The sequence below is a fragment of the Artibeus jamaicensis genome, unplaced genomic scaffold (genome assembly GCF_021234435.1).
Source record: "Artibeus jamaicensis isolate MK-2021 breed Jamaican fruit bat unplaced genomic scaffold, CSHL_Jam_final contig_490, whole genome shotgun sequence".
NCBI lineage: Eukaryota > Metazoa > Chordata > Mammalia > Chiroptera > Phyllostomidae > Artibeus > Artibeus jamaicensis.
In genome coordinates this window covers 19,039,998-19,052,201 of record NW_026521861.1, presented here as the reverse complement: position 1 = coordinate 19,052,201, position 12,204 = coordinate 19,039,998, and the positions used below count along the sequence as shown (strand labels likewise).

The 12,204-nt window shown below is 58.9% G+C and overlaps 1 protein-coding gene and 1 long non-coding RNA gene across 2 annotated transcripts; one reads left to right on the top strand and one right to left on the bottom strand.

Moving 5' to 3' along the window:
• Positions 1-1,394: 1,394 nt before the first annotated feature.
• LOC128627951 (uncharacterized) lies at positions 1,395-2,627 on the bottom strand. Its single transcript, XR_008392259.1, has 3 exons — positions 2,493-2,627; positions 2,124-2,238; positions 1,395-1,775 (listed from the first exon to the last, which is right to left on the bottom strand). It is a non-coding gene; the product is annotated as an uncharacterized LOC128627951 (long non-coding RNA).
• Positions 2,628-4,873: 2,246 nt separating this feature from the next.
• On the top strand, positions 4,874-12,183 carry MMP21 (matrix metallopeptidase 21). Its single transcript, XM_037159143.2, has 8 exons — positions 4,874-5,035; positions 5,314-5,360; positions 5,400-5,875; positions 6,775-6,914; positions 7,154-7,295; positions 8,177-8,434; positions 9,734-9,906; positions 10,154-12,183. The coding sequence occupies exons 1-8, from the start codon at positions 4,874-4,876 to the stop codon at positions 10,454-10,456; spliced, it is 1,701 nt and encodes a 566-aa protein (XP_037015038.2). The 3' UTR covers positions 10,457-12,183.
• Positions 12,184-12,204: the final 21 nt, after the last annotated feature.

Here is a 12,204-nt window from a genome sequence, read left to right as displayed (position 1 = left end):
CAGTCCAGAAGCTTCTGGAAGCTCAAGACAGGGAAGGAGCATGTCCCCAGGAGGAGGGTCGGAAATAAAAGACTCCCAGAGCCGGGTCGCAGTTGCCCAGGACTCCTGCCCTCTGAGCTCCCTCAGAGAGGCCTGAGCGCTGCCCTCCTGGGTGTTTCCACAGCAACTCGGGAAGGGGCTCCTGCTGCCCGGAGCAGGTCCGGAGCGCAGCGCTGGTGACCAGTGAGCAGCCTGGTGTTCGTGCCACATGTTCTTACCGATAAGGGAAACTAACACGGCTCAGGCTTTGCTGCTGTGTCTCGAGGTTCAAGGTTTACCTAGTGAAAAGTGTTAACAGACTGACAGAGGTCAGTTCGGTCACCCTCCCTGCCCACCACAACCCCCCGACCCCCGGTGAGTCTGGGCTCTGATCTGCACTAGGGCCTGGGGGTCAGGGACAGCGTGGCTCCAGCCTTTGGGGGCCCCAAACACCTGCAAAGAACGGAGTCAGAAGGCAACTGAGCTCGGCATGGACGCCTGTACTTTGGGGGGCGGCCCGTGGCCCGGAGGCGCGGGGGAGCCTGCCTCTCTGGGGGACAGCCTCTGCAGCCGGGTCCAGGGGCACTGACAGTGGCCAGTGCGGAGAGGGCAGCGCCCCAGCATGGCCGCCTTCCACTCCGAGTCACCGGCCTCGGCGGTCAGCGCTGCTGGTCGTCACAGTTTCCTTCGGGGGTTTTATGAAAAGCACAGATTAGATTTCTTTTTTAAAGCCCACTTCTTACGTCTGTTCTCAGCTGGGCAAATCAGGCCATGTGACCGCAGCCCAAGGCTGTGCCTTGACTTGTCCCCCGAATTCTTACCCAGTCCTTCCCAACGTTTGTATGAAAGTTAAGTAAGGGTAAAGTAACTCCAGGGACGCTACAGGCCTGGCCCCGGGGTGGCCGGTCTGACCCGCTCAGTGCCTGGTGCCAGTTTGGTATGGTGGGAAGGGCCGCAGGCCATGAGCCCCGGATCTGGGACTCCCCAGGACCCCCCGGTTCACCACATTCATTTCCCCTCAGGGAAGGCTGCGTCTCTGCTCCACATAAAGTGAGAAATGCTTTGAAAAAAGCTCCAAGGTATCACCCTGACCTACACCCCACTGTCAGGCATCCCCAGGATCTTCACAGTCCTACAGGCCCACTTCACCGTCCCCAAGGCCACGGGCAATGAGTGAACACGGTCAAGGGGAGACCAGCTCAGTCAAGGGGAGACCAGCTCAGCCTGCCCTCTGAGTGTACGGGAGGCAGAGACTCAGGGACTCGGCCTGCCCGCAGTCTTCAGTCTGCAGTGCCCGAGGTGCAGGGAGGGCCCGCCCCTGGGGTGAGTCCAACAGCTGAGGGTGCACTCCAGGAGGTCAGGGGACAGCAGGGAGCAGTGACACACAGAGCCACCTGCCCGCCGGGCTGACAACTCTCCCCTGTGAGCCCACAAACCCAAGCCGGGAGGAGAAGAAGCCAAGGTCCTGTACTCACCTGCCTTTGCCTGTTCAGACCTGCCCTCTGCCCCTGACCCCAGTCAGGGTGTGGCCCCAGGGCAAGGAGTGGCCCTGCCCTGGCAGAGAGCCCCAGGTGTCCCACGGGAGGGGTCTCATTCCCTCCCACCCACTCACTCACCTCAAGACGCTGGCCAGCTTGCAGTAGACACAGAGGAAACAGCACAAGAGGAAAAACGCGGCGATCAATAAGCCGCCACAGATGAGCATCATTGTGTCAATGTTCACTCTCTCAATCATGGCGCCAAGGTCAAGCACCCACCTGGGCAGAGGAGGGCAGGCAGGCAGTGACTGGGGCTCCCCTCCTCTCCCCGCATGGCCGTGCAGCAACCTCAGTGTGCTTCCTCCAGGGAGGGAGAACGACCCCCAAACCACAGAATCTGCCGCCTGTGACCCACAGCGGCATCTCCCAGGGAGGCCTCGGAGCCCAGCTGGCCCAGCGTGGGGAGAGGGTTGATTTGTGGATGACAAGGGACTGAAATGGGAAGTCACAGAGAAGGCAGGTAGCAGGGCAGAGAGTGGGAAGAACCTCTCCCCCGACCCAGGCAGTAACGTGCAACTGTAAGGAACCAGCAGGTGGTTCCCCCCCAAACGCCATAAACGTGCTCACTTTCCAAGTCAGACTTGACTCCCAGCTGCCCCTTGGCTTAAACAGCTTCTGTGGGAATATCTTAGGACCGTCTCATTCCAAATGTTACACAGTGCGTTGTGGAGACCATGCAAACCTATTTGGTAGACAATGTGTGTTACAGGAAAAATGCTTTCAGCTCTTCCACTGACAACTGGGTGATGCCACCTTAGCACCTAAGGAGATTCTGGAAGCTTCCAGCCAAACCCTCCCCTAGGCTCAGACAGGAGTGTCCTGCACAGACCAGGACCTGGTTTTCCCAAGGGCCCTTGTCCCTCCTTCTGTAGGTCACACAGCTTCCTCTGCCATTTCCCTCTGAAATCCAACTGATTTCCTCCAAATGCAACTCACCTGGAGCACACACTCTGCTCAACCAAACACTCTGAGCCTGGAGAAGCCGGGCCACATAGAGGCTGGGCAAGGAGGGGGAGAAGGGCCCTTCCAGACACAAGCGGATGGTAGGCACACTTCCCTGGGTCCCGTCGTCCGCACCTGCATGAGGCCAACAGCCCAAGACAGTAAAAGAGAGAAAGATGTTAACTAGAGAACAGGCCCTGCAGCAATCAACACCTGGCCCCTCGGATCCCTGGGGGGACGTGACTGTCCCCAGCCAGCCCAGCCGTCACTCAGGAGTGGTCCTTAGCCAGAGCCCGTGAGACAAACAAGCACCCTCTGCATCCCTCACCCGTCAGGACTGGGGCTGTGTGACATCAGCCCTCGGGACAGCAGCTCTGGGTGGCAGGGTTCTCAGTTCTGTTCCGCACTCAGAACTCCAGCCGCCTGGCGGAGAGAGGACAGCTGAACAACAGTGGGAGCCGTGTCGTCCTAAGCCTTGCACCTATTCTGGTTTTTGTTTCCCCAGTTTGAGATTTCAATTAAAAAAGAGAAAAGTAAATATAAGGAAGCCCGGAGGAGAGCAACGCCTCAATCAACGCCCCGCAATCAAGTTTTGCTTATAGCCACACGGAGCTGTGAGGCGTCAGCAGCCATTCGCCACAGGCCGGAGGGATGTTCACTGACGTGTATTTTTAACACAGTAAGTAATGGGCAAATATACTGACATATCACATTTTTCTTTCATTGCTCAAGATTCACATTTCCAAGAGCTCTTTGCTGCCCACCTTAATAATGACGCCCCCACCCCATCTCCCAGGCGTTCAGTTCTTCCAGTTAGAAGCCCATCACCCTCCGAATTTTTCATTCTTGTTGTCTTTCTCCCCCGTGAGAACAGAAGTTCCATAGGGGTGAAGAATGATTCCACCGTGTTCACTGCTGTCCTCCCTGTCCCCAGGACAGTCACAGGACCTGCCGGATGATGAGTGAACACGTGACTGAGCCGGCCCCACAGCCCACACTGGCCCTGATCAGACCTTCGACATCGCGACGCCAGGCTCTCGCCTGCGGTCACAGCCAGAGGACCTCGTCCTTCGGGCTCTCTGGACACTCTCAGCAGGATCCTGGCCCTGCCGCCCTTTTCCTCCTGTACTCTGCTTTTCTGAGGGGACAGGAGAGGGGCAGTGTGGCCCGGGCATGCTCCAGAACCTCAGGTGTGACTCTAGTTTGTCCTCAGATAAAAATCTGGGGTGCACAGAGCTCCACGGAGCCATCGACTAGGACGATAAACACCCACACGCCCGGACACGCAGAGATGCACGTAATGTTACACCAAGTTCAGTAACAGAGTAAAACAGAGAACATGTTCCTGACCGGTGTGGCTCGGCAGCTCAATTCCTGGCCAGGGCACATGCTGGGGCTGCGGGGTTGGTCCCCGGTCAGGGTGTGTACAAGAGGCAAGTGATCGATATTCCTCTCTCTCCCTCTTTTTCTCCCTCTCTAAAAAAAAAATGAGAGAGAAAATATGTTGTTTATGTGAAATTGCACACAGATACTTCTTCATGTGTGCACACTACATACACACACACACAAGAATGTTCAGAAGAATGTTACCATCTGAATCACAGGATTTCCTCCTTTATTCTCAGTACTTTCAAAATCTACATTTTCCTGTACTAAGTATTCCTTTCATAAAGAGAAAGAAAAGCAATAAGAAAAAATCTGATGAACTACAATCCCCCAAACCCCAGCTCCCAACCCCGAAGGCCCCACTACAGGCATGTGAAGATAGCACAGGACACACGTGTGGTGCTGGGTGTGGGGGGGGTGTGCATCACCTGGTAAATTATATAAATGTCCAACCACTGAGTTGCACACGCGAAACCAATATTAAATAATACTGAATGTCAACTGTAACTGAGGTTAAAAAAGGTTTAAAAAAGTTAAAGCAATTTTCACTCCCTTTAAGAAAAACAGACCCACACTACGAGCAAAGTAAATGGTCCCCGTGGTTCAGAGCAGGTGCAGCGCGAGACCCGGGCTGCTGGGGCGGGTGTCCCGCCTCCACTCCCCGCAGCTCGCAGACACGCCCACCAAGCGACCCCCTGTAAACTCAGCCGCTGCTGCCGCACGGGTGCCCTGCCCTGAGGCTGCCGGGACTCGGCAAACAGAGCGGGGGCGGGGAGGGGGGGGCATTCTCACCCTGCTTCAAGAGGGGTGGTCCTGGGGTCTTCAAAGGGCGGCCCCTGCTGGGCCTGCGGCCGGGTAGGCACGCTTCGCGCCCAGGTGAGAAGGGCTGGGCCCTCGGCAGCACCCGGGCTGCTGATAAGGGCAGCCTGCGGTTCCTGCAGGAGGGGAGACGCGGCGGACAGAGGCGGGAAGGCGGCTCAGACTGGGCCATGCTTGCGGTCGCCATCCTCCCGCCGACCCTGCTGCTCTGCTGGCTCGCAGCCCCGTGGCCTGCCCGGCCTGAGACCCTCTTCCACAGCCGGGGCCGCTCGGACCTGGCGCCGTCCCCGCTGCGCCGGGCCACGCCCATCGCCGACCTACGTGCCGCACAGGTAGGGAAGCCGGGGGCGCGACCACGCACACGCACCCACGGGCGCACGTGCACGCACGCGCACACTGGAGCACATGCCTCTCGGGTGCTGGACCTCGTACAAACCACCAATAGTAGAAATGCCGGCCAAGAGAAGTGAATACACAGGGTAATAAACACGGATGACGCCACGCAGATACCCGCTGGCCTGTGCAGTGAGTGTGCGGACGATCGGAGGGCACAGGCGTGGAGTGCGCTGTTGGCTGCGCCCCCGCCGACCGCTGCGTTTCTCCCCCACAGAGGTTCCTGTCCAAATACGGCTGGGCAGAGGGGCCTTCGGGGGCGGGGTTCGTGGCCCCAGTGCCCCGGGGTCCCCGCCACGACAGGCCGCCCGAGGGTCCCCAGGGCGCCGCCCTGGCCGAGGCCCTGCGCAGGTTCCAGAAAGTCAATGCGCTGCCGGCCAGCGGGAATCTGGATGCGGCCACGCTGGCGGCCATGAACCGGCCTCGCTGCGGTGTCCCGGATGCGCGGCCCCAGCTGCGGGATAAGAGCACCGCGCCCCAGACCCCGCCGGGCCTGCGCCCCAGGGCCCGCCCAAAGCGCTTCCTGCAAATGCTGCTTCCAGGGCCAGGCCGGCAGCTCGAGGGCTCCCCGCAGAGCGGGGGAACCCTGGCCTTCGCCAAAAAGACCCTCACCTGGAGGCTGGTGGGGGAAGGCTACAGCAGCCAGCTCTCCGTGGAGGAGCAGCGGTACATCTTCCGCCTGGCCTTCAGGATGTGGAGCGAGGTGATGCCCCTGAACTTCCGGGAGGACCTCACCGCCCCTGCGGCCGCCATTGACATAAAGCTGGGCTTCGGCCGAGGTAAGGAGGGTGAAGACTTTGCCCCCGCCCCATCAGTCCTCTCTGTAGTCAGGGGGCCCCTCTCTACCTCCCCCCATAGCCCGAGGTAGGGACCAGTTAGCATAACGGGAGCTTCAGGAGGAACAGACTGATTTGGGGAGCCCCACCCTGGCCTCCTGCTCAGCGCGGTCACCCGTACAGAGCTTTGCGGGGACACCAACCCCGCCTCCTCTTCTGAGATGGTACCTGTCCCGGCATGGGCACACTGTAAGCCCTCTGTAGACGGTGCTTTGTTACGACTCACTGGGAAGGACACCGGAGTGCCACCTTGTGAAAAGCCCAGAGGGTCGCATGGGGACAGCAGTGCAGGTCAGCTGTGAGCACTGCTCACAGGGGCAGTGCTCACACAGGCTCAGTGTGCTCCTCAGGGCACAAGGCAGACAGGGTAGCTGTCCCCCAGGCCCCATCTGGGTGCTAACGGCTGTGCTGCCGGTCTCACTATAACTCCCTAATGTGAGAAGTACACGGGGCACAGGTGGCAGGAAAACAATACCAGGGTGTGACCACTGGGCAGCACCTGCTGTCCTTCCTGGGCACTCAGCTGGTGGGGTCCAGCGCAGCTCTGGTCTCCTCTGTAGGCCTCCAGTGACCAACACCCACCAGGCGCCCCTGCTCTCGGCTCCCAAAGCACTTGGTGCCTGGCTGTCTGCGTCCTTAGACCTAGTAACCCAGTTTATTAACAGCCCTGTCTCACCGCTCCTCTTGCTTAGGGGCTGGTCCAGGGGTCGCTGCTTCTGCTACGGGGCCATAATCCCCTCGATCTGGGGGACCCCACAAGGGTCTACATTCCCTGCCAGGTAAGGGGTCTGTGCAGTGGGCACCCCCAACTCACCTGGACTGCCTCCTTCTCCCCTGGCCAGGCCGGCACCTGGGCTGTCCTCGGGTTTTTGATGGGAGTGGACAGGAGTTTGCACACGCCTGGCGCCTGGGCGACATTCACTTCGACGATGATGAGCACTTCACCCCTCCCACCAGTGACATGGGCATCAGCCTCCTCAAGGTCAGTGGTCTCGTGCTGGGTGCCCGTCACAGTGACGAGGCAGCAAAGGGCAGAGATGTATGGGCGGGTGGGGGGGAGCGGGCCAGGGCCTATCTGCGGAAGTGCCCCTGTCCCCCCGAGAAAGCTCTCCTCCCCACCCAGCACAGCTCCTCCCCAGAGCAGCCTGCCCCCCGGGGGTGGGGGGGTGGCGCCCAGATGACCAGGGCTGCACTACATCGGTGGTGTGTGTCCCCTCCTAGGTGGCTGTCCACGAAATCGGCCATGTCCTCGGCCTGCCGCACAGCTACAGGGCAGGATCCATAATGCAGCCGAATTACATTCCCCAGGGGCCTGCGTTGGAGCTGGACTGGTCGGACAGGAAAGCCATCCAAAAGCTGTACGGTGAGACTGCTGGGTGGAGAGGACCCCACGGCTCCCCCGCCCTGGGGCCCCTGGGCAGCTGCTCTGCGGCTCCGCGAGTCAGTCCTTGTGAAAGGCAGTCTGCGCACACCCTTGCATTTACTCATTCTCTGTCCCCTTTCACGATATGTCACGTTCCTGGGACAGGATGGTTTTCTAAACACAGTTGGCTGCCCAGACATGCCCCCCCCCCCCCCGAGAGCCACGGGAGCTGGAAGCCACTGGAAGAAGTCGTCCGTAATCTCAGGCAAAGAACAGCGTGGCCGTGGCCAGGACAAGCTGTAATGCCCGTTTGATTGTTCAGACCCAAGGGCCGGCGGTTAATTATCTGATGGAAGTGAGGACTGGATTCAGCTCCGCAGCTGCAGGGAAGGGAGCTACCCTCCGCTTTTCCACCTGGAGCAGGGACCCTCCCCGTTTCAGTGCTGCCCACAGTACCCCATTCTCGGCAGCACCCCAGGACGCCCCTGTCTCCCTCGGAAGTGTCTCCCTCATCCGTGCCCAGAGCCAAGCCTCCTCCCTGCAGAGAAGTCGGAGCAGCCATCAGCAGGCGTCAGCTGTACTTAATGCGGCCATGTCACTAGCCTCCCCGCACAGGCCCTTTGGACAGTGGCCCAGGGCGGTTTATAACGGAGCCGGAGGGGCTGCTGTGCCCAGGACTGTTGGGGACCACCGGGTGCCTCCTGCTCCCTGCACTCCGCCGGGCAGGGGTCTACTTCCACTCCCGCACGGTGTCTGGCTTTAAGGTGTCTTCGTGGAAACCTTCAGCCTAGCAGTGTCTCTGTACAAGTCACCCAGGAGAGTAGGAACCGCTGGTTTTTGGACCAGGTGTCATGGGCTGGACCTTTTTTTTTTTTTTTAAGGTTCCTGTGAAGGTGCATTTGACACCGTATTTGACTGGATTCGCAGAGAAAGAAACCACCACGGAGAGGTGACGGTGAGGTTTAGCACCTATTTCTTCCGCCGCAGCTGGTACTGGCTTTATGAAAATCGAAACAACCGGACCCGTTACGGGGACCCCATCCTCATCCTCACTGGCTGGCACGGAGTCCCGGCGCAAGACATAGACGCTTTTGTCCACGTCTGGACGTGGGGAAGAGACGAACGTTACTTTTTTAAAGGTAGAGGTCCTCGCACGGCCCCATTTCTCAAACAGGTGCTTTCAGAACAAAGGCTGTGGGCCCTCCCTGAGGAAGCCTCTGTGATGCTCCGGAAAGCACTTAATTCCCACCTGTTCCATCAGACTGTGTGCTCTCCGAGCTCGTGCTGGGTCCCCATCCTTTCAACCAGGCGCCGGATGCTCACGACTGAGTGCGTGCGTGAGCGACCACTGCGTGGGCTCTGAGGGGCCTGCCCAACAGCTGTCAGAAAGGGCCCCACCCCCACAGAAGTTCCCATCTGAGCCTGGAGAGAGAACCAGCTTAGAAGCCCACGAGAGGAAGAGTCCGTTTGAACTGGCACAATAAGCAGAGCTGGTCACTGTCACCCAGAATAGGGTGCTAGAGCCACCCAGGGGTCAGGGCTTGGCCCAGACTGGACAGATGGCAGGACCTGCAGTGGCTTGTGGGGGAGGCAGTGGGGGTCAGGCTCACGGCCCCAGACCTGGCCGTGAGCAGGCCTGTCCATGAGACAGGGAAGTCCTGGTGGAGACAGGGTTAGGCTGGAAGAGCAGGGTCAGGCCCAGCACAGAGAGGCCAGAGCACCAGGCCCAGGCCCAGGCATTAGCCAGCAGGTAGCGACCGGGGGGTATGGGCGGCAGCTCCTGGGCAGGGAGGCTCTGAGTGCTGCGGGAGGCAGCTGCGGAGGGGGGGGCCTGCAGGGCTTGGTGAGTGGCCAGGCCAGCAGGCACCTCTGGGAGCCGGACCCAGGGAGTCTCATCACGAACACGGAGTTGTGGCTGCTGCCTTTTCTCCCCCTTGCTGCCTATTTCCTGGTAGTGCAACCACACTGCTTTGGAGTCTAAAGTTTAGATGTTTCGGAGAGTTGACGAGGACACAGCCAGCCCAAAAGGACTTGGCACAGATTCTGCCGTGAGGAATCTGGGGATAAATTTCGTCTGAGTTTCCCTTCACGTCGCACAGAGAATACCTTTAGTTCAGTTACATGAGGAAATGGTCTCCAGGGGGCTTTTGTCGCTGGGGTATTTCAGAGTCGGGGGGGCATCTTCCAGAGGTTTAAGAAGTGCTGAACTGCAGCGGGTGTTGGTGACCACTGCTGGGGCCCAACCAGAAGTGACTCAGGACCTGAGAAAGCAGCCGTGGGGCAGGGGGAGCATCTCACGCGATGCTGCCAGTCCCGCTGTCCCCCGCAGGGCGCCAGGACCGCCAGGCACGCTGGGACCGGTGTGGAAATCTGGCGGTGTTGCCATTCCTGATTTACCCGTGATGAGCCACAGTGACGTTTTTTTGTTTGGCTCTCAGGGACGCAATACTGGAGATACGACAGCGACAGGGACCAGGCCCACACGGAAGACGAGCAAGGAAAACGCTACCCCAGGTCGATCTCGGAAGGATTTCCGGGCATTCCCAGTCCCCTGGACACCGCCTTCTACGACCGGAGGAGGCAGCTGATTTACTTCTTCAGAGGGTCCCTCGTAAGTGGGGTTTGCCGCCTGGTGATGCTGTGTCCGCCCTGACTGACCTCTCCAGGCGGCCAGGTTCTCAGCTGAGAGCTGCGCGGTCGCCTCCGGCCACTACGGCCGTGGCAGATCGTCCCATCACGTGGGACATTATTCAGAACGTTTAGCCCAAGGACTTGGGGGTGAAGGCGCAGGTTTGCTGGCCTCACTGCCCTGAATCGGTGGTCTTCAGAAGAGCCAGTCCTGCTTCCTCGTTTTGCAGGTGTTCGCGTTCGACGTCAACAGGAACCGAGTCCTCGGGTCTTACCCGAAGGAGCTGGCGGACGCCTTCCCGGCGATAGAGCGGCGGGACCACCCGCTCCGGGACCTGGACGCGGCGTACTACTCCTACGCGCACAAGGCGGTCTTCCTGCTCAAAGGCAGCGCGTACTGGAAAGTGGCGAGTGACGGGGACCGGCAGCGGCGCGCGGGGCTCCCGCCCAACGGCGTGTTCCCCCGGCAGCCCATCCCCCGGAAGTGGTTCGACGTGTGCGACGTCCACGCCTCCACGCTGGACATGTCGTGAGAGGTGCGGGCGCGTGGAGGGAGCGGCGGGTTTCTCTTCCGAGAGTCAGATTTCTTTCACAGAGAAAACCCACCAGACTTCCACTAACCGAAGCGAATAGGGCTAAGTTAAAACCAATGGAGAAAGTATCACTGAACTTTTAAAATACTTGGTATCTAAAAATCAGTTACACAAAAAATAATTCCACCGATTTTACAAAATTTGTTTAGAAAGGTTAAGAGAAATGCTGAGGAATCGGCTCCTTTCCACGGTCGCCAGGGCTCTGCAGCCCCGCCCTTAACACGCCTGGCCACCACCCCACCGACGTCCAACACGTCCAGCCCGGGGTCCAACCACAGACGGCGCGGCTCCCTAAGGGACCTGCGGAACTCAGGCGCAGTGCTTGCTCTTGACGCCCCCCTCCTCACTCGGGCCTGGTGCCCGGACACTGTCCGTTCCTGGGGTGCTCTTCGCTCGAATACAGGCCTGCATCGCAAACGGTCCTGGACAGAGAGCTTCCAAGCTCAGCCCCTTCAGAGCAAGAGACACTTTTTGTGGAGGTCTGTTTCTGTCCCGAGGGCTAACTGGACGTTTCCCTGTAACCACCACCTCCAAGGCAGGCACATGTCCCTCCGACTTTCACATAATGTAGCCTCTTAATAACGAACGAAACCCCCGACGTCCGCACGTGATGACGGGGGCGGAACTCTGGCACTGACACCGACTGGCTGGCGAAGACTCGGCTGTCCGGAGGATCAGGCCCCCCACCCGGACTCCTTTCAAGGAACAGCTAGAACACAGCATTTTTATGCTTATTTAAACCCAGATCAGCAAATTACACACATTTTGCAAGCCTCCCCCACCGCCCTGTAACAATTTCACACTGCTACTTTGACACAGGATGGATGGGATGAGTATCTTCTCGCTTAAAAACACACCTTCCTCTCGACTGCAAGGCTGTTGGGCTGAGCAGAGACTCCCGTCCCCGCCTCCAGCTCCCTCCTGCAGACATGGGAGCCCGTTCTGAAACCCTTCATCCAAACGAGGTAGCTTCTCCGTGCGCAGGTCTGACGAGTGGAACAGTGACAGGCACCAAGTGCTTGCCCAGGGGAACAGTGACAGCTGTCCCAACAAGAGGCATTTGCTGACTTCATACAGCTGTTTTCCGGTGTAATCAAAACTTTAAATGCTTCCCTGCCCAATTTTTGAAAATGGATGCAAATCTGTCCTAAGGACAACGCAAACCAACAACAAGGGCGTGGACAAAGGGCAAGAGAGTCCTGCCATCTCTACCAGAGGGTCAGCTCACTGTCAAGAACACCTGAAAACCTCAGTGCACGAGAAAGCAGTTTGTAAAAATGCATCTTAAAACGAGCCTACTCCACCCACTTCCCTAGCACAGCTCAGAGCCCTTCACAGGGGTGCACCTGGAGGGGCTGCCAGGCGGGCGGGGCGCAGAGTCTGCAGGGACGGTGACCTGGCCAGCACTGATGGGCACGCTCCCGTGCACTGCGACGTCATGCACGGAAACCCAGCCGTCCCCCTGCAAGCACTGCACTGTCCACCAGGAAGTGCCAACGCGGTACGTCCGTGTGCTCCTGGACGCGGCCGCGTGCCAAGTACTAAGTATAATATCCTGGTGAGAGTCCGGTGCATGGGAGGACTTGACTTTTATTGTTTTAATCTTTACTTTGTAAAATTAATTAAACGAGTTCACATCAAAACTCAACGTGAAGAATGTGAAATAGAAAAAGCCAGCTATTTTAAAT